A 26,831-nucleotide genomic window follows, 5' to 3' on the forward strand; every position below is an offset into this window, starting at 1 on the left:
TATCCCGAAGACACTTCGTCACTGTCGTTCTCACATCTTCTTTTACGAAAACTATGGTTGTTTCATCGAAAAATAGCGCTGTTCGTCATCTTTCAATGCTGCTAGCACGAAAAGTTACCACCAGTGGGAGGAGCTTACGAGCGTGCCACGTCAGTGCCGCGTCACAGTGTGACGTATTGGTGAAAGCTCCCCATAGCGTGCCGGGTTGGTCCAGGAGCCCGATCTTCAACTTGTCGTCACCCCATATGACTCGGCGGCGTGCACCACTTCGCCCGTGCTTCGCCACGAGCCAAAGAAAGCAGCTTTGGAGCATGCGAACTTTAAATATAAGGAGAAGGCTTGCTATGGCAGAGCTCAAGATCGGGGCTAGTTGACTATAACTTGACTATAACGTTGACTATAACTATGTTAGGCGAACTCAATGAATTCTGGGCAGGCCCTGGTCACACACCATCGCCAATGTCAGTGTACACGTGACTATAAAAATGGCCGCTCATGCGATCACCCGGTGAACCGCCGTAGCACCGGTAGTGCTGTTTATGCGCGTGGTTTTGTACCTGTACCTCGTACTGTGAATTTTGAGATAAGGAATGTCACAACCGGGAATATCGAGGCCATCGCAAATAATCATACCTTAAGAGCAAGGACCACGTGCTGTATAATTCAGCCAGCAGCGTTGCAAAATACTTACTACTCCTTACCCTGCTTTGGAGAAGAGTCGAGAAAAGCTTAGGGGTGTTAGGCGACAAGCGCACAGCCACAGGCTTATTTCCCTCTCTCTGCACTGCGATTGACAACTGCGCCGATCCAATGGCGGTGCTGCAAGTGATGTACGTGATGCCATGTGTGTGTGTGTGCGTGATGTCATTGGTGACATCCACCGTACCACGTGATGTTGTGACGTCCTGACGCGGTGTCGTCATCTCGTATTGCTACGCGCGCCGCAGTCACCGTCAATGACGCAACACCTCCAGGATACAAGAAGCAGCCCACACCAATAAACGCAGCTCAGCATCTTTTCTGTGCAAGCTCAATAACGTTCATTACGAAATAACGCAACAATCTTAACGCAAAAGACATAACGCTAGTCAAAGTCCGCACGCGTGCATTTGCCGCGCGCGTTCCAGACTAAACTGAGCACTTTGACGGGGGCACTTTATTCCGGAACGACAGGAGCGTGGCGCGTCGAGGTCAAATCACGGCAAACGTTATTTTATGACGTTATATTCCCGACCTACGTGCAGTATATGCTTCCACCAGCTGTTTCATATGCGAGGCCACGACCAGCCACGCGGCACAGCGGCCTATAGCTGCCCTGCAGGGACGCACTGCAAAATGGGTGAGTGTTTCGCACTGTTCTTTCTTTCGTGAAATGCGTAAAAATGATGTTTCTTCTCGAATTACGGTCACATAAACCTGATGTTATCTCGTGACTCTCTTGAACGGTATCGAGCGTTACGAAAGCTCTATAGGGTTACGAAGCTCGTTGAACTAGTTCTCGATGTACGATTCGTATAGCAGGGATGAACTTTATAACTTTTCTATAATGCATTGAGTTCAGATGTTGCGGAACTTTGTAACAGGATATTTGCGCCGTTTCGTTGCATCCTCTCGTTATGCGGATACCTGTAAAAGCAGAAATGATTTTCGCGAGGATCTAATTTGTGCGAACTTCGCGATCGCCGTTTTTTTCCCCGCGAATTTAAGTCCCGTAAAAATATTGTTAACAACAAGAACAATAAATAAATGAAGCGCCACGACGAATGAAGAATTTGCTACTTAATACTATTGTTAACTATGGGAAGAATGTCTAGGAAAATTGTAATTTGCAGTGGGTGAGTTTCACTAAATCGAACTGACTTACTGAGTGCTATTTAGTGGAGCATTATACTAGACTATTATAGTAGTACTGATTTTGGTTTTGCAATATACAATTGCGCACTTAATCGAACATCACTTCGTCCTTCTCAACTCGATATCGTTGCCGTCAAGTTCATCGGGGAGGGTTTGAACTCAACGTGAGTGTCGCACCGATATAGCGAAGCCTCAGGGTTCCAGCACTATGACCCAGATGAGCCCCGCATGGTACAACCACATAGAACATGCATCGCAAAATTGAAGTCCTGCCAAATATTCGCCAAACTCCGCCGCGAATCACTAAAACCGCGAAATTAACTACTTTTAGAGTAATGCAGTGAGGCTATAAGTAACGTTTTAGTTGAATACAATTAAGTCCTGCTGGGCGCACTCTGTACGTTGTGTTGTGCTTGCGAAAAAGTTGTTTTCAAAATACATTAAAATAGCAGTTTGAGATACGCGCAAGGTGTGCTGCACTGATGCGAGACAGGGAGGAAAGAATTAAGGTAATAGGCAAGGATGGAGGCACGGCAAAGAACAAACAACAACAACAACAACAACTTTATTTTGAGATGATGAATGAGGAGCTTCATCGGCAGGGGCGACACTCCGGCAAAGAACGAAGAGTGGAGGAATACATTACGTTTAGTATGTTTCGGTCTAATTTTTACACGTTTTATACAATCTTAGAACGTCTGTGCGGTACGCGGACCGTTGAAAGCTAGCCGAGTTTTATTGGGGCGTGGTACGGCAACATCGTTATGTCTTTGCAGAGGGGAATGCCTCGGTGGTTGCAACGCCGTCTTGCACGTGGAGTACTTTCGTTCCGTTTCCTCGTAATAACCACTTTCAAGTTGCTGTTAAGTGGGTTGCATTATGGCGATGAAACACGACGTAAGTTTCGTTATTGTACAACATGGATACGCCCCAACAAAGTAGTGAAGGTTTAAAGTGACGTATGTCAAGGATTCTGAATTGATGTCCAGTACAGAGGGTGTGGGCCAGGTTTGGCTAAAATAGGTTAATCATGCGTGACAGTATGTCGCGCGATGTATGAATATATCGGCAAGTCCAGCACAGTAAGTGCAGTAGGTCGGTGCTGCACTCTTCAAGATCCGAGCGATTCGCCGGTTGGTACGGGATTAAGGTTGTGGAAGCTGCCACTTCACGGCGTCTGCCCTGATTCCGTTTGCATAAGGCTGTTGGCATCTGGTTTCGCGTGGATGGATAAATCGCAACGGATAAACGTCCGGAATGTCGCTGGAAATTTAAAGGCATTGCGAAGCGATTCTCCCAGTTTGGGAGGAACCATGTTTCTGATGCGGGGGTTTGTCTCTTGAATATACCGAAGAAGTTTTTGCCGACGCAGGTCTCGCGTTCGTAAGTTATTGGTCATTGCACATCGAAAATCTGGCACTGCGAGACAGGCTGCTTCTTTCTCTCTCTCTCTCATTTGCCACTGATACGAGGACGTCCTGAAAAGTTTCCGGCCCGACCCACTTGCAGATATACAAAGCCATCTCGTCGTCGTAGACACAAAGAGGGAGACGGAGAAAAATAAAAAGAAGATAAATTGTAGGTTTGTAACGCGAAGCCCATATTTTTGCAACAGGACGGGTGCCCATCATACTCAAGCGTGAAGAAGTGGTGTGCCAACTTTCAGAGTGGATGTTTTGACACCGATGACACAGGAAGATCAGGGAGACCTTCGGCAGTGTCGAGACCCGAAATTGTTGATATTCTCCATAAGCTCAGAAAGCGCGTTGGGTTTGTAAGTCACGTTGGGTATGCGGAAGCTGTCAGCTGAAAGGGTGCCTAAACGTTTGAATGCTGGAGTGAGAAACAACGCCGAATGGTTGACTCGAAATTGATTTTGCAGCATTTTGAGGGTTCTAGTGATATTCTTCTTCAGCTACGTGCTATAGTTGATGAAACATGGTTGCACCACTATGATCCTGAGACAAAACAACAGTTCATGGAATGGCGGCCATCAGGTCCTCCGCGGCCGGAGAAATTCAGTACTCAACCAGGTCAGCGGAAAGGCCATGGCCACGGTTTTCTGGGGCAAGGGAAGTGTTTTGGTGACTGACTATCTTCAAAAGGGTGAAACAGTTAATACAGCAGCATATTACTGCAGCTTGCTCTGGCTTTTAAAGAAAAACGTCACAGGAAGCTATACGGGAACGATTCTTTCCACCTTCCTCCCTGTGCAGGACAGTGCACCGCTCACAAAGCAGGCAAGACAGTACAGGTTCTGAAGGACTCGCGATTCAAATGCCTTGAACATCCGCCGTACTCGCCGAATCTCGTCGGACTATTTTTTGCTTCCAAGTTCCACACCCGCAAAACAAGATTGAAAGGAAAGCGATTCTCGGGGTGCTCGGGGGTGATGGGAGCAGACGTCGGATTCCTTTGTTCAAGGATTAAAGATGGCGACCGGACAAAAAACGCAGTTGAACTGAAGGTGCGATCAGTATAGTGGGGGCATGGAATACATGTAACCGGAATATTTTGTTTTGCAACACTCAGAGACATTAGAAAATTAATTTCATCTGATTTCGTAGACGGCTGCCGCTGCGCGCTCCCGGCCGAATTCAGGCAACAGTGAGCGGACCGACGTCATTGGAGTCGGTTATCAAGGCGGGCTGTCCGTCAGAAAATGCGGTCTTCCGACTCGCAGTATGGTGCCGAACTGTCGCTAGAAACATCTCCGTTCATACTTTCGGTGGTATCGGATTGCAACCACCACGACAACGCCGTCAGCTGAGCGATCGGGAGCGTCGCCGGCAATGGAAGAAGTGAAGCACCGTGCATTCACACGAGCGACATTCCCCGCAGAAGCAGAAGACGCGAGAAATGTCGTAGCTTTCTGAGCGCGAGTGCTCAACGTTCAGTGTTCACGAACACTGCTATCCGTGCGGAATGTCCTGCAACACAAGATGCTCTATACTCACAATAAGTCTATATAACACAAGATACTCAAGTCACAAGGTATTCTATAGCACACGACAGGAAAGAGGCTGACGGCGTCTGCGAAGTGTCGTCTGCCAAGTGTGCAGTACGCCACTCCCGATATTCCGCACCGTGTGAATGCCCACATAACACGGGACGGAACTTCGTCTCTCTGATCATTGGAATCTTCCGTGAGGATGTCGTTCGTGTGAATACAGAGGCAGGGAAGGGCCGTTTCAACCGGAAGCTGTCAGTTGGTTTCGAATCCGATGTTTGTGATATTTTATGAAAAAACACGAACGGTGGATTTTGCGAGACTTTTTGGTGTATTACTTCTTGGAAGGCATCTCCAAGTGGATACCCCAATTATAATGATAATTCCAGCCTCCTTGCGGACACCACCTTTTAAAGAAGCTTCAGGAACGATGTGCCAAGCGCGTTGAACTTCGAGGTGAACACGTCGAACTGGAATCAGGGTTTATGACCGTGGGCCGCGTTCTTACCTTGTCGGGCCCATAACTGTTCACCACCACATAGCACCCTGCCTGCCATTGCCATTAACCATCACTGTGAATGACATCGTTTCCTTTCCTGATGTCGTGGGATGTACCCAGACATTTCGGGCACTTTGAATTTTGCATCATGTGCCCGTACTTCCCGGCCATTTTAAACAAATCTGGGGAGAGAAGGATATCATTCTGAATAAGCGGTCGTTACGCGCGGTGTTACGCAGTGAAGGTCTCGTGTATAATACGTATTTTCGGAAAACGACATGCACGCACCCCTTCATGGGTAGGTGCGTTGCGTACACTGTTGTCATGGTAACCGTCTACCGGTGGTGTACCGCTCTCTCTCTATTGAGTTTTGGAAAGCGTATTTTTGCAAATGTTGTTACAAAAGCAGCGTGCTTCGGAGACAATTATGACATCGTGTATAGAATATATTGACTACAATGTCGTAAACTGAATTGAAGACATGCGGTGTGAGACTGATTTCTCAACCCCTTTATGGATCAATGCAGAGCAGATGCGCGGTGTCTTGTATGCAAGCATCCTTCAGATACTTGTATAAGAGTATAGGTTTGTGCCTGAACAAAAGCTGTGGTCTTGTGACTCCCGTAATGCGTGGCTTTGCAGGCGACAGTTGGAGCCCATCCGTGCTGCAGGAGGGAATAACAAGGCGTAATAGCAGCAAAGGGGACACTGGTAAGCACATTTTCACGACGCAGCCTATCGCGACACGTCCAAGCACTGCTGTGCCCGTTAATTGTAACGGCGTTGCTGTACCCGTTACATTTTGCGGTAGCGGATTACGGATCGCGCTACTTTTATAAGTTTGCAACGAAACAAGTATTTCCGTTACAAATCTTCGGAATCGCGATCTTCTAACGTTACCGATACCGATACTGTCGCAGCTCGTCTCGGCTCCAACTCGATTTTTTTTTTTTTTCACCCCTAGCTGTCAATCATATTTCCTTTTCCCTGAGTTCAAAAAGCTCGCCCCGTACCACGGCCGGACCAGAACAGAGGCATAGAATACATTCCGGCCGTCGTACTACAAGGAGGCTGTACCTGCTTCCACGGGTTTCGTATCGGGGATTACCTCAACAAGTACACCATTGGTGTCTTGCAAAGTGAAGACAATGACCCTTAAGATTTGACTGAAGGGAATGGAACCTTCTTGAGAACTCCGTCAGGGAGATGAATTGACCGCAAAGTGAGGTCACGGCCGTCGCCGTACGTACTCTGAATTTTGCTGGATTGAGAAGCAAGGTGCCCTCCTGGCAATGAGTCACACATTATCTATTCGCTGGTCACGTGACATTGCTGTACGTTGACCCTAATGCACGGTCACAGCCATGCCCGTCAGTCATGCCGTCTGTCATGGAGGGACCATGGCCTTCTGTAGCAGGCACCTTCGAGTGTGGTTTTGAGATCTCTTCTGTGCGTCCCGATGGAAAAGTTGATCGGTGCATCAACGAGCTTAGCGTCCAATTTGAAAAAGTATATGAAGGTATGTTTAGTAACTTTATGTTCGGAGCAAGCTGAGCTCTTTCTGTAGCAGAGCTACGGGCAGTGAATGATTCATCATCTTCAACGAGAGAACGAAAGAGAAATTAAGACCAAAGCAGCCCTCCAGAAATTTTCCAGTTTTGGAAAATTTCCAAATGGTTCTCAAAATAGTAGCGGTTTTGCAAACCTATGTATAGCATCATTTCCTTAACTTATGTTCTATGTCACTTTATTATTGTGTAGCCTAAGTTTATTCCTTGTAATTGTAGCCTAAGTATCAACAAGCGTCGGCTGGTCATAATTACCCGAGTATGCCGCCAGTATATGTATATAGCGAAAAAGATTAAAATATTATCAGCGGGTGTAAGGTTTGAAGGAATGATAAAGATAGCAATCACCAATCAGACAGGATGACAATAGGATGAATTTGTATTTAATAGCGTTGTTTGCGAGAATAGCTGCAATATGCCTTGTCAGTGTTTGTGCTTACTTTTTATTGATAACGGTAACGGTATTCAGTTACTTTTACGAATGTCCCAGACAGCACAATCTACTGAAGGTCGAATGCGATGGGAGTGGACCGGTAGGTGGAAGGCCTTGATGAGACCCGTCAAACTTGAAAAGACACATACCGTCCAGCCCCATTGCACTCGATCTTTCAGTACGTCGTGCTGCCTGGGATGTACCGATATCGGGATTTCGTTACTTTTTGTTAGGTAGCGACTAATGAGTATCCATATCACCGATCGCAGATTTTTCTCTAAAAGGTGTCCACTGAAGGTCCCAAAAGGGGTAGCACCCATTTTAGTGCTGACTGCGCCCTGCTTTAGAAGTTATATCTTTTTTCACGAAACTCATTTGAATTTTTCTCTAAATAATGAGCGCCTCCCACTCATTCACACGGTGCGCAGCTTGTAGGTGGTATCGGAGAGATACTTGTAAAAAAGAAAGTTCTCCGATTGGTGCACCCGTTCGCGAATTATTTAGTCCGGGGATTTAACTGAAACACTGCGTTTTAATACACTTTGCATATTGCAGGTGCCGATGGGACTCCCGTGGCAAAGGATGGTAGTAGTGCAATTAAAGACGGCAATACCGTGCCAACCTGTAAGTTCTGACCCATGTGGTTCACTTTGGTTTGTTTTAAAAACGAAGGAAGATATAGAGAGATCAGTCCTACTTTATATTGGGCTGGCTACTCCAGCATGTTTAGGGTGACGGGCTCTGCCATCACATTTCTGGAAAGATGTGTGTTCAACGAGAGTCCTAAGGAAGAAGGTCACAGAGCGGAACATAACCGCGCCGATAGACTGTTGGCCAGTCACCGAGTACTTTCGTGATGTCACGAGTCCGTTGACGTATCTGTCGAACGCACTTTTTTGCATAGATCTAGAAGTTTCGCGTCAAAAAGAACTCGCTACGAGATAAGTTACCGTGTGAAAAATGTAACTAAGCCAATAACGAAGTCCATCAGCCTGAAAGTAACTCGCAGTTACTTAAAAAAAGAACGATTTACTTCCAAGTTACACTCTTAACTCGGTACCCTTTAGTAAAGGGTAAAAAATCGCAATATTTTACCCTCTATTTCAGAAGTTACCAAGTACCCTCTGAGCAGTACCTTTTATAAAAGTTACAAAGGCACCCACTAATTAGAGGTTACGGCCTTCAATCCAGCACCTGCCCGTAAAGGTTACGCCAACGTGCGGCTTTTTATACAGGATGTTCATTTTTATTCGCAACAGAGTAGCGCTCATTTGGCAGGTGGGTTATGTGAATTTTTGCTAATTAATCGATCCGTAGTTACAAACACATGCGTCAGGAAATGTCGGAAATGTTTGTCACTACGGATGGGTTAATTTGCGAAAATTAACACAACCCACCTGTCAAATGAGCGCTGCTATGATGCGAATAAACACAAACACCCTGTGCGTGGGATATGGACAGACATTTACAGAACACACTAAGGTACCAAAATGCACGAGCAGAAAAGGAGATCTTGCACATATGTATATTACAAAAACAGAAGTCTATCTAGAGGTGACACATTGTGCACAAGTGCGATTCTGATGTGAGGAGGAACTATAATCGCTTTACCAAAGGTATGTGGAAAAAAGAACTATCTTCTAAGTGAGAAGCAATGCATAAAAGTGCGAGGAAGCCAGCGAGTCAAAACAACTGACCTATGTTTGCTAAGCTGAATAGACCCAACGAAATGGAGAATTGCAGCAGAAAAAAATTTATTCCACATTCGTGTTGCAGAGGCGAGCGCAAAGGGCAATACAGTATTACATAAAACGCACACAATCTTGAGGAGTATGAGTGTGCAGTAACGCAGGAGACACTACATTACTGCGTTATCAGCGTTGGAGGCGCTCTGGGACGAGTTTGTGAGGTACTGCATTTTGCGCTGGTTGACGGTATGTGAACCTGCATGTGCGATCCTGGGAACAAAAGTTTGGGCAATGAGAGTAACATTTACGGAACCATTCAAATCCGTACAAAGCACAAGGTACGCTGAGAGAGCAGCATAAGTGCGGGAAGGCGTTCACTCCGCGATTGAGTCTTAGAATATCGTAAGAATACAACAAGTAGGAAGCTGCGAATTATATATCTCGATGCATATATCCGCAGCTCGCAAAATGGACGCCGGTGTATTGACTTGGCGACCAAGTAAGAGCAGAAAAGTAGCAAGCGTAAGTGGCGTTCATATCCAGGACCGCGAAACGCTTGCCATAATCACAACAAACATGCGCTAAGAGCTCTTGCTATCAAAATAACGCACGTACCTAGCACAAAATGTACACTTACCCAGTGTATGAAGTGTGTGAATTAGGGCTGCGGTGGATGACGTTCGTTTTCGGTTATATATTCTTTGCAGTCTTCGCACTCACTAGAGTTTCCCCTGAGAACACCGAAAATATCCTTGTTTGCTAGCGACATTTAGCTTTTCCGTTGTTCCTGACGATACTATGATAAACGCGAGGAAAATCACTGATTAAAACAGATTACACTTGTTAACGGACGGACGACGAGCATTAAGCGTTTCAAGGAAACCGCTCTGTGTGGACAGACGTAGACCAGGCTCGGCTACGCAGCGAAATCGGAAATCTTGGTGGTTGCGGCATTGACAATGGTTTTTCACCCTTTAGGAAGAAACATACTAACAGTATTCCAGACTGCGAACTTTTAATCTGTGTGCATACAGCATTGATAGCATGCAGTCGACGTATAGATGACGCTGAAACAGATAAAAAATAACAGCGTAGATTCGCAACTGTCGTCTCGAATGGGAGGCTGAAACGCGGCATTATGCTGCAAAACAGAAGGAAAACAAACGATAAGAAACTAACAAAGAAATTATCGTTGGAGATTTCGCTTAGAAGTTACAGTGCCGGAGTAGAGGGTACATTTATAAGTTACAACAAGCTGTTTTTGTTTTTTCCGAGATGTAACTTCTATTCGTGTTGTGAAGACATGACTTTGGTCGCTTTTAACCTCTAAATATACGTTACAGTGGTGTAACCTGTAAGAAATCTCGAAATCTACGTCTATATAGAAGTTACATGTTTCTAAAAGTTACAATAAAAGGTACGGGTTTAAGAGTGTACTTCGGACACGAAATAGCAGTACACATGTGCAGCGCGCGTGAGCAGTTGAGTTAGACCTTGAGTTGCCTGCGGACGAGTGCAACACGCTTAGGTCATTTACTCGTATGTCCAACAATTTCAACGCTTTGCATCTTACTCCCTGTGGGCGCACAATGGTTCAGCTTCATTTCAATGGCAGCGGTTCTTACTTCCTGAATAGAATACTCTCATTGATTGAACATCACGCTTTATGGCATAAAATGCCATGAAAGAACCGGAGAGAAAGCAATAAAATATGTGAACGTGAGTGAAAAGCGAATTAAAAGTAACTTGGAACTTAGCTTAAGTTACTTTGGCAAAGTTACATGAAAAAGAAACGAGTTCCTCTGAAAGGTACCACGGCGCAAAAGTACCGAGTTAAGTTACAAGTTACCAAAAAAGGAACTTAGTTACAGTAACGAGTTACCTCGAACTCTGCTTTTTAGTACCTGCTCTGTCTCGCTGGCAACTGAGCAGTATGTGCTAGGTGTCCTCTGGCACTCCACACAGGGTGCAGCCAGGTGAGGAGGATATCTCGATACGGTGTAGGACTAGAGGTGCTGAAGTAATGTTTCCAATGGTCCGGGCATCATTAAAGGTATATGTGTGGGGCGAGGATCTATCCTGCGGTGCAGGTGCGTCTGCTTCCTCACGTTCAACGTTTTATCAGTCAGTGCGTTGGACTTCGTCGGGCCATTGAATTTCGTTGGCTTCATTGAAGTTGCCATTCTCAGCGAAAGATGTGCGAAACGTCATAGCTCTCTGCAGCCACGCGAGCGCTCAATGTCACATCTTTTTGCACTCTTCTAACCACGGGGAATATCCTGTGGCTCAGCTACAAGATATCCCGTAGCAGACGATAGCATAGATGGTGTCGTCTGCGAATGTTTAGCATAGATGGATAGGTGGATACTGTGGCTTTTCACTTTGACCATTCCTCACGGTTTCGCAGAAGACAAAAGAATCGATTTCGGAGCTGATCAAACAGAATTGCTCCGTGGGCATGAGGTGGTGGGCGTCTAGGGCGAGGCGTTCAGCTATTTAGTTGTTTGGGGTGCCCGCGTGACCCGTCCCCTCATATCGTGCTTCTTCGTCGTGAGCTTCGGTGCACGCAGTGATGATGTCCTCTATTTTCGAAACGAAGTGTGCACGTGTCCTAAGCTCACATCACAAGTCACTTTTCACGGCATCACCGAGATGTCACTAGTTTTGGGCTGTTTGTTTCCTCCAATCATGATTTGCTTTGTGGTATAGGTGCCGTAGAAGCTAAGTGTGCAGATGGCACAGTACCGCTACAGAAGCAAGTGGGCCTCTTCGGTGGAACGGCCTTACTCATCGGGTGCGTCATTGGTAAGCCTCGCACGCAACTTGCTCTATACATGTATTATACGTAGCATTCGAGTACTGCACCAGCAGCTCACAGAAAACACGGAGATGTATAGTGTTTTCGTGGCCACGCCATCATCATCCAATGTATGTGTGTGTGTGTGTGTCGTGGCCACTGAACATAATTTTCTGGGATAGGCTATTAGCTTTCCATTGCAGCAGTGTTTCTAAGGCCACGCTGAGGGGGGGGGGGAATATGTTTAATGCAAAGTAAGAAGGAAAGGGAAAGGTTAGCCACGGTGTGGGCTTGCTATTCCCTAATGCTTTCAAGCAAACAGAAGAAAACAGCTGGGGTACAGAAAATTATCAAAATCGTTGCGCATCAGAGAATGCCCAGGAGTTTAGATTCCCGAAGGAATCGTGCCAGCGCAGACGTGACTTCAGCGTGCTGTGTAGGGCCAAGTAGCACCGCGAGGGAAAGCTCTCGGTAGCCTAGATGAGCAAGGCGGCGCCGGAGACTCGATCGGTGGACTTCGTACCGCTGGCAGGCAATGAGAATGTGTGGCACATCGGCTTCTACGTTGCACGTTGGGCAAAGAGGTGATGGGTGCTGATTCATCTTAAATAGGAGGAGAGGAGTTCGGGCCACATTCAGCCGCAGCCGATGAATCAGCGATTCCTCGATGCGCGGAGTGCGGCCAGGCACAGCCACGCTGAGGCCCTGCTACACAACATCAACAAACCTACCGTCATTGTTCCTGAGCCTATAATCAATAATGTGGCAACCCCTCTGGATTGACTTTCCTTAACTCTTTGTTCATTTATGCAAGGTTCAACGTGTGCACTTTGTGGTCGCTTATGGTTCGACACATCTGTTCTTTCCTTGTACAGGTTCTGGGATCTTCGTGACCCCGTCTGTGGTGTACCGAGAGGCCGGTTCCGTTGGAATGGACCTCATCATCTGGGGTCTGGGTGGCCTCATCTCACTCCTAGGTGCACAACACAAACCTCACGCAAGTTGACTTGCGTCTCTTTCGCCGTCCTCTGCGATTGTGTTCGAATCCGCGTATTAACAGGAGCGACACTCCCCAGAATCCCCCCAGCGGAAGATGCGCAAAACGTCATAGCTTTCTGCTGCCACGTGAGCGCTCAACGTCTCTTTGCGCTCTTTTAAACATCACCGGGAATATCAACGCCACTTAGATACAGAAGGCCTGCTCAATGCCTCCTCTCCTTCCTTCTCTACGTGGGCACATAAAGTCAGAATTCGTCTGCTATACCGCGATTCGCCGTTCTGCGAATTCAAGAAATCGCAAATGATTGCAGCTAACTTCGCCAATTTAAACCTGTAGACTAAAAGTGCAATAAGCTTTCCAGAAAATCAGTCTGGAGAAAAATATGGGACCATTTTGCGCTTTATTTTGTTTTTCCATTTAGTATGCGCGAACATTCAATTGCTCGCAGACGACAGTGGCTGCCCATGCGACTGACGGTGGCTCATCTGCGTGGCTATACGACCGCTGAGAGCACGTTCGTGATTGGCTACGGGCGTTGGAAACACGATCCTGATTGGCTGACAATTCGTTACGTCACGTCTTCGGGTCTTGCCAACGCCATCCTCTCCCTCCTTCGCTACGTCGATATATAAAGTTAGAATTCGTCTGCTACCGCGATTCGCCGTTCTGCGAAACTCGCAAATAATTTCAGCTAACTTCACAAATTTGAACCTGTAGACTAAAAGTACCACACGCTTTCAAAAAAAAAAAAAAAAAATCAATGTTTTTTGGAACCATCCATACATGGGATAATGTTGCATTTTATTTTGTTTTCCCATTTAGTACGGGGGACGTTTACTACTCAAGACGACAGTCGCTCTCCATGAAGCTGACGGTGGCTCGTCTTCACGGTTATGCCCGCTGAAAACACGTTCGTGATTGGCTACGCGGTCGTTGAAAACACGATCCTAATTGGCTCTCTCTTAGTTGTTACGTCATGTCGACGAGTAAGCGGCCTTCCTGTATCTAGGTGGTATTGGTCTTGCTCAACGACCCCTCAACGCTTTGCTCTCCCCGACGAACTCATGCACCCTCTACGCATCTCCACCCTTCATCCTCTATCCTCCACCCGTCTTTTTTTTTTTTTTTGTTAGGCTATAGTCGTGACGACGCCCACTTCTGTGTGGCCAACAACGCGGCGAGCCGATGCTTACCCCACCCCCTCGACGAGTAAGCAGGCTTTCTCTATTAAGGTGGTGTTGGGAATAACCTGTTGTTCATCTACAAGATATTCGGTAGCAGACGACAGGACTGAGGGTGTCGTCCGCTATGTATATGCGGTAAGCCGGTCCCTAAATTACGGCGCCATGCAAATGTTTAGCATAAGACACGGCAGAACTTCCGCCACGTGAGCAGATGTTTTTTCTTCCACTAGAATATTCCTTGCGGATGCTCCACGTGTGAATGCACGGAATATGTTATACTGTTAACAATTAGTCCACTGGTGTATGTGCCGACTGCTTGTTAAATCGCTCTTCTCGGAGTCATCCCCAGAGCAGAGGTCAGCAGTGGCGTAGCCAGACCTCCAAGGTAGGGGGGGCTCGATACGAAAACTCGCCCTACTTCCCCCGCCCCCCCGCCGCTGATCCTGGGCGCGACAACATACACATACTCGTGCACGCCGCAAAATGCGGTTAAAAAAAAACAGAACGAAAATAATTGATTTGGACGTGCACAATATGATTACATGTATAGGCTGTCATGTCCAATGATGTGGTGTCACGAGATTGGAAGGATTTTGAAAAGCTCATACTTTGAAAACCATTCAAGAGTGCTGCTTAGACGGCATGAACTGTAAGAACTTTCGCGATCGTCACACTGTCACCCCCCCCACCCCCACCCCCATATATATATTATTTTCTCCTCGGATTTGCACGATTTCCGTGGGTCGGTCCGTGGCAGGTAGGGGGGGCTCGAGCCCCCCCTAGCCCCCCCGTGGCTACGCCACTGGAGGTCAGTACCTGTAACCCCTGCTCACCCATGCTCACCCATGCTCAGTTCATTCGCCACATTGAACATGAGTAAGCATGCTCATGAGTGTAAGTTTTGTCAAGTAGTACATATCACGGTTCTCAGTGTAGTATCTGCAGGCGCTTTGATCACGAGACTGCCCTTCAACCATATGGTCCTATGCTACCATTGTAACTGTTCAGGATATGGATAAGGACTGAATGGGCTATTATTTGGTGGTTAGGACGATAGTCAAGTAGGAAAGGGATCCACGTAGCGGTACTCGTTCGACTGATCTACATAGCGAATGCTGTAACCAAAGACATTGGTTGCCGCTCACTACAGCTCTCCGTTTTCTAACTCAAGCTCGCTCACTGCCCGCTCAGCTCCTCAACTCACTCACCACATTGAGCATGAGTGAGAATGAATGAGTATGCGTATGAATGTGTTTTGCGGAGGTGTGCGCCACGTCTCACTCATAAAAATGAACTTCACCGCATAGCACGCTCCTAGCCAACCATCAACTCGAATGATATCGCTATGTGCCCTGATTTGTTCAAAACGGTAGGTGTACGCCTTTTTTGTGACACTTATGCTGTTCATAATTGTCACAAAAATGGCGTACGCCTCCCGTTTTCAGCAAATAAGAGCAGATAACGATATCATTCGAGATTATAGTTGGCTAGGAGCGTGCTATGCGGTGAAGTTCATTTCTAAGAGTGCTATATGCTGTCAGGTACTTTTGGAACGCATAGTGTCTCCAACCAAGAACCTAAGAACGGCTATACGCTTCTTTCTATTGGCTGCAATCGCTTGTGGCATCACTCTGCGTCGCGCGAAGTAGAGCTCGACGCTGAGCGTGGTGGCGCTGCTGTATAATTTCTCCGCCAGAGTAACTCTGTTCTCTGTTATACGATTGGCGAAATATATTCCGTGCCGTTCTTAGCTTGAACACGGGTATAAGTACGTATCCTTAGAATAGGGTGCGTGAGAACAGAAGTCCAAAAAAAGAAGCACCGTAATGCACGTAGCGGCCGCAGAGCCCAGAGTGGTGCGCATGAGTTCGTCTCTTGCAGCGCCACTATGACTAACAACAAGAACAAACGACCGAGATTAACAACGGAGACCTCACAACAGGAAAAAAATGCTTAGAAATAAAAAATGGGCGTTTGTAAACATGTTGCGTCGCTAGCAATAAAAATAATTGATACCGTAAACGAAACTTTTTCTGTTGTAGGGTTTTCGACTTCTTATCACCTCTTGAGCGCTGTAACAAAGTAGCCTCATTAAGCAATAGAAATGACTGGAACACGTCAGCCTACAGGAGCTACATTTGAATTCACCGGCGGGCGAAATCGACGCTATCGTTATTTTCTTTCACCGGCATGTTTGTCGCGTGATGTATAGGACTACGCATTATCGTAATTATCTCTCACGGACGAGGGATGGCGCTCATAGCTTTTCCACTAGTGAAGGCCTCATGTGCATCCATCTGTCGGAAAGATCACGATGATGTCGTGGCGGCAAATTCAAATGCTTGAGAAGGAGTTCGAAACCATACTTCACCGCACAACGCTCTTTGTGCCAGTCATTGCCCCGAATAACATCGTTCTTCCACATGATTTGTCGAAAACGTGAGGCGCATGCCTCTTGGTGATGGTGATGTGATAAAGAAAAGAAAAGAAACGAAAAAAGCTTATGACTCTTTGTGACACTTGTACAGTTATGTTAATTGTCACAAAAGGGCTTTCCACAAATCTCCGCGGGCCAGTGAACTGCACAGATCAGGGGTGTCCAGGTATCATTCTGTATGGTATGGTTCGCCAGTGGGGTACAAGTTGCTCAGACACGCCGTCTTCCGCGTTTAGCGCACATTAACGAACCCTCAGGTGGACGAAAGTAGTCCACATTAGAGCCCTGCACAGGCCCGGGCCCCCGACCCGGTCCGCGGGCTGGGCCGGGCTTGTTATTAGCTCTGTGCTCCAGGCCGTGCCGAGCCCGAGCCGACAAAAGACGCCAGCACGGCGGGCCGGGCCGGGCTCGGGTCGACAAACATGTTTCCGAGAGTCAGGCTCGACCGGGTCATGCAGCTAATTCCACGCAATGAAGGGCTATTAGTTCATATTATCACGTGCTTGCGTCCTTGCGTCATTCCGGTGCATAGTATTTGCAAATACAAGCAAGGGACACTACATTATGCGTATGATTCAACCCTCTATAACATTTTCAGAGCCACTTTACATTGCTTTTGACTCTTCACGTGTTTCACAAACACGGTCGCAAAACTTGGAGAGAGGGGTATGGATTTGGAGGCGTTTGTCGATGGCGTCCTCTATATCCACAAAAACTTGGTAGTGTAACGGTGACGCGCTTGCCCGCGTGCGTCCTGTATTGAATTTGGTCTCGTGCTGTTGTGGTGTCAAACTGACAGTTCTTGTATGTTTGTGGCCGTGTCTTTTTATAAATTTACTTATAAATTTGTGTGATAAGCGCCATACACGCAAGGCTAGAAACGCGTACGTCACGTCTGGAAATACTAGGCCGGGATCTATGCGCTGAGTCACCGGGCCCGGCCGGGCTCTATTCACTGGGCCATCGGACCGGGCCGGGCCGCATAGAACCACGAAGGACCGCCGCCCGGGCCATTTTTCGATGCGCCCGGGTCGGGACGGGCCCGGAAAAGTCGGCCCGTGCAGGGCTCTAGTCCACACCCGACCACTGTGGCTCCGCTCATGATTGCAGTTGTCTCGCGACGTAAAGTAAAGTCCCGGATTATCAAATTATTCGCCAGTGAAATGCCCCTCCATAAATTTCGTTTCGGCAGCGGTGTTGTGCAATAAATAACCTGAGCTCTTGCGAAGAAACGACAGGAGAAGCTGAGGAGTATCGCGCGCGCGAGGCTTCAGATCTGTACACATTCTAGAAACCCTCCACTTCTCCAAAGAGCATGTAAGTGAACGAGGGAAGCCGGCTTCACTTCGTGACGTTCGCAGTCCCAATGGGAGGGTCAATCATGGTATACGCGTGACATAGTCTGACGCGACCAACGGGCTGTCGAGTACCAGTAGCGGACGAATTTTCGGTAGCCAATGAGAGCTTACTGCGGCTCGCAGGTCATCTGACGTCACGCCAGGCGATCGGTCAGGCCAATGGCTGCTTTCTCGGACGTTCTTGCAAATTTGATGGCGCAGCCACAATACACCGCGCGGTGAATTTATTTGTGCATAGTGGCTCCTGATGAACTGTTTGAAGAATGAAACAGGATTTCGATCCACATTAAATGTATCTTCCCTGCTCTTTTACAGGGGCACTAAAGTACAAAAATTTCTTCTCGCGGAATGAACGATTTATTCTCCTCGTGTTGCGGCAATGTGGAGGGACCTGTCATTGGTGGCGCTCAAACGATATACCAGGATGATTGTGCAACTGCATGGTTTGAAGAGAGTAATGACAGGCAGCTTTTCATTGCTGCCTTTCCTGAGAAGGCGGGAAGAGAGAAGTCGTCAATTGCGTTTTTTTTTTGTTTTTTTTCTATCTATCATGAATCACGAACGACGCAACGAATGGATTCCGTTCCTTTTGCATTGCTTTCAAGGTAACGGCATATTTCATTGCGCGAGGGGAAATTTCAGCAGTTTAGCGTTCCTTTAAGATGGTAAGATGAAATTGGCGGCACATGCGAATGCGTAGTTTGGTGAATGGCAGCGTGTGGCCTCCTCATGCAGGTGGCCTATGCTACGCTGAACTGGGAAGCCTCCTGCCGGCGTCTGGAGGGGACTACGCCTACCTGTGTGCTGCTGGCAAGGTTCTGCCCAGATGCTCCGGAGTGGGTGCCTTCCTCTCTGCCTGGGCCCAGTCCACTGTCACCGATCCCGTAGGGGCAGCCACACAAGGCCTCGCCTTTGCCAGTTACGTGCTGAAGCCGATCTACCACACGTGCAACCCACCTTACTTAGCCGTAACCCTCGTAGCCGCGACCTTCATCGGTAAATTTGCGAAACTGCGTTACGAATAAGCTCGACATCGTGGTATTTTTTCCCTTAAATGTTGCAGGACTGACGACATTCATCAACTGCATCTCGACGAAGGTGTCGGCACGAGTGCAGGATCTCCTGTCTTCCATTAAATGCCTCGTACTGATTTCCATAATACTTACAGCAGCGGTATTATCTTACAGAGGTGAGCAATACCGCTATATATTTGATTGTCTAACGGCGAATATACAGGGTGTTTCACCTGAAGTGATTAAACATTCTTAACTGGCGACGTACTCGCCCGAGCATTGGGGGACTTTCGGCAATTACCTTCTGGGAACTTTTGCCGCCATTTAAGAAGGCTTTGGACAATTTTCGATTGAGGGAAATTTATTTTTCTCAATTGAACTTGCCAATCGCCAAGCGAACCTCACTTTTTTTTTACAGAAATATGAAGTCCTCCACGGAACAGCAGACCCAACAAAAACTACACTCTAAAAACAGAACTTCACCGCATAGCACGCTGTGCGCCAACTATTGCCACGAATGATAGGGTTATCGCTTCTGATTCGAAGAGAGAGGGGGCGTACGCCTTTTTGTGGCAACTTTCATATATCCAAATTGCCACAAGGTGGTGGTGGTGGTGGTGATGGTGATGTGAAAGGGCTCGCCATTGTCGGCCTCACAGATGTGGGCAACGTCACGACTGACGCCACAAAAAGGCGTACGCCCCCCTCTCGCTTCGAATCAGAAGCGATAACCCTATCATTCTTGGCAATGGTTGGCAGACAGCGTGCTATGCGGTGAAGTTCTGTTCTTAGAGTGTATGCACAGTATTGCAACAAAAGTACTGTAGAAATAAATAAACAGAAATAATGTGGTCGAAAAAATAATTAGTAAGAATTACGCTTCAGCCCCGCCTGCTTGATTTTCGGAAAGAAGCGCACGCCAAATGTGCGTCTAGAGGAGGAAGTGTCTTTTGCCTTCTTTGTGATAAGGCGATTGTTTTCTTTTCTTTGTGATAAGACGGTTGTTTTGTTTTGTTTGTGATAAGACGGTTGTCACCAACATCAAGGTCAAAGCCGGGGAAAGGAAGTTCAAACAAGAGGCGGAAACACTTCCTCCTCTCGCCGCATCTTCGGTGCCCTCTTCTTTGTGACAATCAAGCAGGCGGGGCAAAAGCGGAAATTTTACTAATTTTTTTTTACTTTTTTTGTTGCGATACCGTGCATAGCTTTTATTGGAGCTGTGGTTATCTGTGGAAGACTTCATATTTCTGTAAAAAAACACTCTTAAAAATGAACTTCACCGCACAGCAAGCTCCTAGCCAACCATCATCTGTGACACTTATGCGGTTCATAATTGTCACAGAAAAGGCGTACGCCTTCCGTTTTCAGCAAATCAGGGCAGATAACGATATCATTCAAGACGAGTTGGGTTGGCTGACCCAACATGGGTTGGCTGACCCCATTGGGTTGGCTGACATGGGTTGGCTAGGAGCTTGCTATGCGGTGAAGTTCGTTTTTAAGAGTGAAGTGAAGTTCGCTTGGCAATTTTCAAAGCTTACTTGAAAAAATAAATTTCCCGTAATTAAAAACTGTCCAAAGCTTTCCTTAATGGTGGAAAATGTTTCCAGAAGGTAATTGCCGAAGGTCCCACAATCCTCCGGCGAGTGCGTCACAAGTTAGAATTTTTGTCACGTTAGATGGAACACCCTGCATAAGAAAGTCAAACTTACGTCAGGATTGTATTCGAGTACAAATTATGTTGCTTGCGCTTTCCTGCCTGCGTGCTAGTCCGTGTGAAACGTTAGAGGGAACCAGTCTGTGCGGCTGGTCTTCCGCTCCGATGCCAATACACGCACCTGCGTGTAAAATGGCCTGCCTTCATAGGCAGGTTCCTTACTTGATGGTAACACACACCGATGCCACAACACACCGGTAGCAATTGACGTGTGTGTGTGTGCTCCTGTTTGTGTAACTGTGTTTGTGTAAGCGTGTCTCGTGGAAGAAGGCATGAAGCAGGTTGATTCATCCATCTGCAATCCTTCTTTTCTCCGCCATCTTTAAGCCGACGCGAGCGCCTCCTAGAGGTGGTTGGAAAGGCGACTGTCGTGCTTGATGACAATACACACTGTAAGCTTGCTGGAACGCAGTATATTCCAGTGTTCTATTCCAGCTGAGCGTCGTTAGAAAAATAAATCGCACATTCACATCGAGTTTCGACGTTAATGTGACGTCACCTTGACGAACGCCCCAAGGCGAGGCCATGAGGACATGGCCATGGACATGGCCATGAGGACGAGGCCACATGAGGACATGGGCGGGTCCAGGGGATCTGCCTGCCCCCAACCCCCGAGGCATATCGCCCACCACCTTTCAGTCACGACCGCGTCCTCTCAGCCGATTCTCCGGGTCCTGCCCCGAGAAGACAGTCCTGTTAATTAGTAGTAATTGGCTCTCATTGCCTCTCAAATCCGCACTGGCAAGAGCCGCACTGGCAAGAAACAAAACCCTTTTACTTTTGGAAGCTTCGCAACATGTAAACCACTAAATAAAGTTCGTGGAGTATACCGTGCAGTGCCGTATTGAAAGAAAATGCAGCAGACCGCCGTATTACATATCCCCCCCCCCCCACGCCCTCCTTTTCTTCTTCTTCTTTTTTTTGATGAATTTTACGATCCATGCATTGAGGACTGATTTGAGATATCGGAAACGTAATCAGCACGTTTCGTTCGGAATCGATGTCTTGCCTGGACGAAATTTACTGACAATATACTGCAGCGATAGCACCGTCCGCACAATTTCGTTATAAATAATTGGCTGCTAAGTTAATGGAAATATTTTACACGGTGATTCTGGACATCATACGAGAACGCGTTTGTTTGTTTAGATTTGGTTCTCTTCCGGGACGGTCTGAGTTCGGGACGGTTATCCAATTGGATGCTGTAATTCGTTATTGCCGGATATCTCCAGTTTACATGTACGTGTGTGTTTCTTTGTCATGACAAGAAAGTGAAGCCATATTCTGGTGTTCCGTGGAGTGCATCTGGTCCGTTCTTATGCGTGCACATTCTTGTGTTCTTTCCATGCGCAGTGAACCATCTAACAGACGTCCCGTTGTTCGCAAACACGAACAAGGATCCTGGTCGCATCACTCTAGCCATCTATGGAGCATTATTCTCCTATTCCGGATGGTATGTATGGACACCATCGGCATTTATTTATTCCGGTCAAATAGGGTGCATATCAGAACATTTCAGCGTTTAAACTCTAGTTTCTATGGCAAGGCTTACGCTCCGTTAGCTCAGTTGCCGCTGAAAAAAGAAAGAAAGAAAGAATTGCCCTTATATTGCTCTTGCCTAAATTGAGTGGGACCATATATGTTCGAAAATGGACGTCCGCAATAAGGACTTCATTAGAATGGTACTTTGTTGAAGAAGGAAGTTGAGATTCTATAGCCTAACTGTCTGCATAAGAACAGGGGCAACTGTTGGAATTATCGCTGGGAACGACTCGTGAGGATAGCATGCTGAGCTATCCTCAGCATGCTGCCTGCTGCCCATCGCATGCCCTTCAGTATTGCATGCTGAGGAATGAACTATAGTTCTTCTGTGGGTAATTATCTATGCTGAAGAGAGCGGAAGCCTCAAAAGTAACGTACGCCCGCCAGAGTGCGTTAGGCATGCCCTGCTACCGGCACCAAAAGAAGCGTCCCTTATACAGCAACAAAGAATACAGTATATAGCCATGCAACTATCCATTTTCCCGTTTATTTCAAATATAATTTCACATATTTTACAAGGGGATGCGCTGATTGCAGGAAATACGTTAATTTTGTCGCCGCCGAAATGACGGATCCTCATCGCCAGTTGCCCCGAGTCATAGCGGCCGGTCTTCTTACCGTCACGGTCATCTACATCCTCACCAACGTGGCGTACTTCCTCTGCCTTGATGGACAAGAGATGCTGAGATCGGAAGCTGTGGCTGTGTCCTTCGCCCAAGCTACCTGGGGCGTCAAAGCGGCCATCCTTGTACCTGTCTTCGTTTCAATCAGTGCCTTCGGTTGTGCCTGCGCAGCCTCGTTTTGCAGTTCGAGAGTTGTACTAGCCGCCGCAAGGTAAGCATGCTTCAGCCGCCCGAAAACGTACCGTCGACGGCGAGCCTAGATAACCGCGCCTTCTATGATTTTAAAACTGCCCGAGCACTTTTCAGCAATTCAGTTCTTGCACTTACACCATATGTTTATTTTATTTTATTTATTATTGTCTTTATTTACTCATGCAAAAATACATGAATATTGAGGGCCTGCAAAAAGCAGCAAAGCTGCTTGACAAAGGTCATGGACCCCAGTGACAATGCGGCTAGTTGCAACGGAAAGTTACGGATACAACAACGCAAGCATAGATGAGCACTACCTACTGAAAAATACAATACAATAAAACTATACGATGCACACAGTACATATAAACTATCCAACAGTGATATTCGACTAGAATACACATAAAGTATTGCAAGGACAACGATGTCACACCCATATACAAGTAGCATCGTAGCGTTTGCAACATTATACATACGTTAATATGGTAGAAGTGCAGTTTTATCGTCGTTTTTATACGTTAATATGTTCAATGCAATATCTGTTGTTTGGCCAGGAAGCAAGTTTTTAATTGTGTTGAGGATCTTGTGGAACACAACTAGGTATACGTTGTGGCACTCCGTTATATACATCAACAAATAAACAAATTGCGAATTGGAGTGGTCATTTCGTGGTAACACGACCTAGCGCTAGGAAGTTGCTTCGTCGGTACCCGCGCTGGATCACGTAACCGTTGCCACCCTAACTTGTGTGTCAGGAATTTGGTGGTTTTGACACGGTGGTAGGCGTATCGCAGTCCATGCTCCAGCCTTTGTTTCCTATCGCTATGGTCTTTAGACACTTGGATCACGCTAGGGGCATCGCGGTCGCTCGTCTCCGGGTTCCGTCGTCTGCTAACACACGTGAACTTCGACGTGCGGACCAATGAGAGCCCTCGCCACCCTCCCAATGCGGATGTGAGGACACCGGATATAGTTGAGCAAACTGCTGCCCGGTCGCTTGGAGGCCGGGCGAAAACAGTGCAGCTGGCAAATTCCTGTCGTTCAGAAGGCACCACGCGAACATGCGAGATCTGGCAACACTGGCGAGAACAGGCGGGATCTGGTGAAAATAGTTACCACGAAATGACCACTCGAATTCGCCAAAGTTTCGTACGGCGCATCATATCCATAGTGCTATCTCAACTGTGACCACGTGAACTTCTTATGACTAGGTAATATCACTGCACAAGGCATCAAAGTCACGATATGAACTGAGTTCAGCTAAAGCGCGTAGAAGATACTTGTGGTAATTACAACTTAGAGCAATATAGAGTTTATTCACTGACGTCATCCCGTCAGAGGGCACTAGCTTCGAAAAGGCAAAATCGCCGCCATGACGTAGGTCCCTGTAAGTTTTCGTAGGTCCCTGGTTTTGGTTTTCGTTCACTGCCATATGCTATTTATAGAGCACTATTAACGTTGAAGACATGGAAATTATACTGGGATGTGGTGCATAGTATAACATTCGCACAGTAGAATAAATTTGAAATACCAAGTGTACGGGGAATGTGACATGGGTGTAGGTCTGGCTCTGGACAGGTCAAAACCTGAGGATTTACATTATCGCCGCAAATTGCTATAGCGACAGTGGCGCTCTCCTGCGGATGGTGTCATGTGAATAAACCCTACAGAAAAACAAACATGATAATCCTTCTGTCTACTTGCCAGTTGCGTATTAAACAAAAACCTTTCTAGAGGGCATTTTTTCTTTCAAATGACTGGTCAGTAAGGGCATAAAGAGAGTCATGACAGGAGCTCTTTTATTCCCAGTAGTTTTACGACACACTGCACTCTTCTGCCGTATACTCGCCTTGCAAACTTAACTTGTTCTTATTCCTTTCTGTCAACATAAAAATCGAGAAAGTGTCGCGAACAGGCGTCTTTTATAAACTATGAAATCTCTGTCATTGCAGGCAGGGACACCTGCCACGGTTCTTGTCCTACGTTCATGCTGAGTCGGCCGTACCCCTTTCGTCGACTATCGTACGAGGCTTTCTCGGAGTAGTCTATGCCGTCTTCGCGGGAAGCCTAGATGCCCTCATCGAAGCCGGCGTTTTCATCGACAGCATCTTCGACGTCCTCGGCGTTGTCAGCCTGTTCGTGCTGCGCCACACCATGAAGGAAACTCCGCGAGCATATAAGGTACGTGGCGTTTTGTTGCTCTGTGGGTTCCGTCAACACCACTTATGGACAACCAAAGCCTGATCGCTTGAATGGTGGTGGTGGTGGTGGTGATCGTTTGAATGACTAGATGTGGTCATTAAGAGTCCGCCAATCACGACAGTGCTTTTGGCAGCTATGGCGACAAGCTGGCATAAACGGCATGTGCCACCGCTGGTGTAGCCGCAGAAAGGTCTGCGTTTGATGTCATGTGCTGTGATTCGCTGAAGCCGACGCCATCCGGACTTTATATGTTCACGTGGCAAAGGAGTGAGTTGAGATATTAAGCAGGACTTCTTTAACTAGATGGCGTTGGTATTGTACGCTTCGAACATATTGCTGTTTTGAGGCTTGCAGCCTCAAGGTCCATCTTGCTTTTTTGTGGTCTGTGTCATCGAATGAAATGAAGCATGATTATATCTTGTCTTATCGCAGGTTCCAATTGTGATCGCAGTCGTGCGACTTCTGATCGGCATGGGGCTGGTGGTAATTCCTCTTGTGAGCGCTGCTAGATACACTCCCTACATTCTAGTGCTGCTCATCCTAGGGGCAGGAATGATCTACTATTGGCTTTTCGTTCACCTGAAGCTTCGACTGCCTGGTTCGGATGCCTTCAACATCTTTGTGCAGAAAGTGCTCTTCTCCGCACCGTGTGCAAACGAACTCGAAGATATCCTGGCGGTGAACAAGGTGCTCTGAATGGTCTGGCGATGTGCAAAGACCGAGGAGGTGCAGTGATTGAACAAGAAGTTACCCCTCTCGCTCTCGAACAAGCTTTGCAAGGTGCTCAAGGAGGGATACCAGAAGCTTGCCAGAAGCGGCAGCTCTGTCGAGGCTTGTTGGCCCCGTGGGTCATATACACAGACCATTGAGGTGAATATGACAGGGTACATGGTACAAAATCTGTCTTTCCACCTGGCCAGTAGGTTAGCGTTTGACGGGGGGCAAGGGGGGGGGTGATCAAACTTTGCCTTCATATTCAATGTACAGTAGCATAATATGAAGGCATAAATGAATAGCAATAAAGTTCTTGTTGGAGGAAAATATGATATTATGAAAGAGGGCTTTTTTAAGGCTTAGTATGAATTTGTCCTTTCCAGGTTGTTTCAGCCTCAGATGATCAGTTCTCTCACGTATATTGATGAAACAAGGAAGTAACTGAAAAGGATAGCCAGCTGTAGGACCCGAACCCACATCTTCTGGGTAATAAATCCAGCAGATAGGTTCGACTCCTACAGCTGGCTAATCTTTTCAGTGACTTCCTTCTTTCAACATTACTTTCTTAGGCAGTTGAGGCTTTGTATGTGTTTGTCCTTTCTATGTGTTCCAGCCCCAGAACATCAATTCCCATCACGTATATTGATGCTGGGGAGACAGGCACAACAAAGACAAAAACAAGCCCGAGATGTGATATGATCATGCTAAGCTACGACTAGATATGCTCACTCCTCTCCCTTCTTTTTGTCTTTGTTGCGCCTTTCTCCCCAACATGACTTGTTACCAACTAGCGCAGTTTCTCTTGTTTTACTACACATACCGTCTGTTGCTCATATGTGCAATATGAGTACGCGTTAGCCACATCACGGACGCTCATCAAATGCCCCGCTACATAAATTTGGATGAAAAACATGTCACCGTTATAGTGTTGCACCTTAGGGGCATCAAAAGTCTCTTCGCAATTTTCATACTTCTTAAAGGACACATCAGGGTTGTGAGTATTGTACGTATGAATAAATAAACGAGATACGATTCGGTACAACGCTTTAATGTAGTTGAATTA

The 26,831-nt window shown here is 46.9% G+C and overlaps 1 protein-coding gene across 2 annotated transcripts; it reads left to right on the forward strand.

Annotated features, from left to right (window-relative positions):
* Nucleotides 1-1,176: 1,176 nt before the first annotated feature.
* Nucleotides 1,177-26,796, forward strand: LOC135388136 (Y+L amino acid transporter 2-like). 2 transcript variants are annotated; one of them, XM_064617492.1, is made up of 11 exons: nucleotides 1,177-1,339; nucleotides 5,946-6,014; nucleotides 7,860-7,928; nucleotides 11,702-11,797; nucleotides 12,665-12,766; nucleotides 18,504-18,764; nucleotides 18,832-18,957; nucleotides 21,849-21,948; nucleotides 22,575-22,871; nucleotides 24,805-25,033; nucleotides 25,487-26,796. In XM_064617492.1, exons 1-11 carry the CDS (start codon nucleotides 1,216-1,218, stop codon nucleotides 25,748-25,750), a joined length of 1,737 nt encoding a protein of 578 aa, XP_064473562.1. In that variant the 5' UTR covers nucleotides 1,177-1,215; the 3' UTR covers nucleotides 25,751-26,796. The 2 variants fall into 2 exon arrangements, with proteins under 2 accessions (XP_064473562.1, XP_064473563.1); XM_064617493.1 differs by lacking the exon at nucleotides 5,946-6,014.
* Nucleotides 26,797-26,831: the final 35 nt, after the last annotated feature.

This window comes from Ornithodoros turicata, chromosome 3 (genome assembly GCF_037126465.1).
Source record: "Ornithodoros turicata isolate Travis chromosome 3, ASM3712646v1, whole genome shotgun sequence".
NCBI lineage: Eukaryota > Metazoa > Arthropoda > Arachnida > Ixodida > Argasidae > Ornithodoros > Ornithodoros turicata.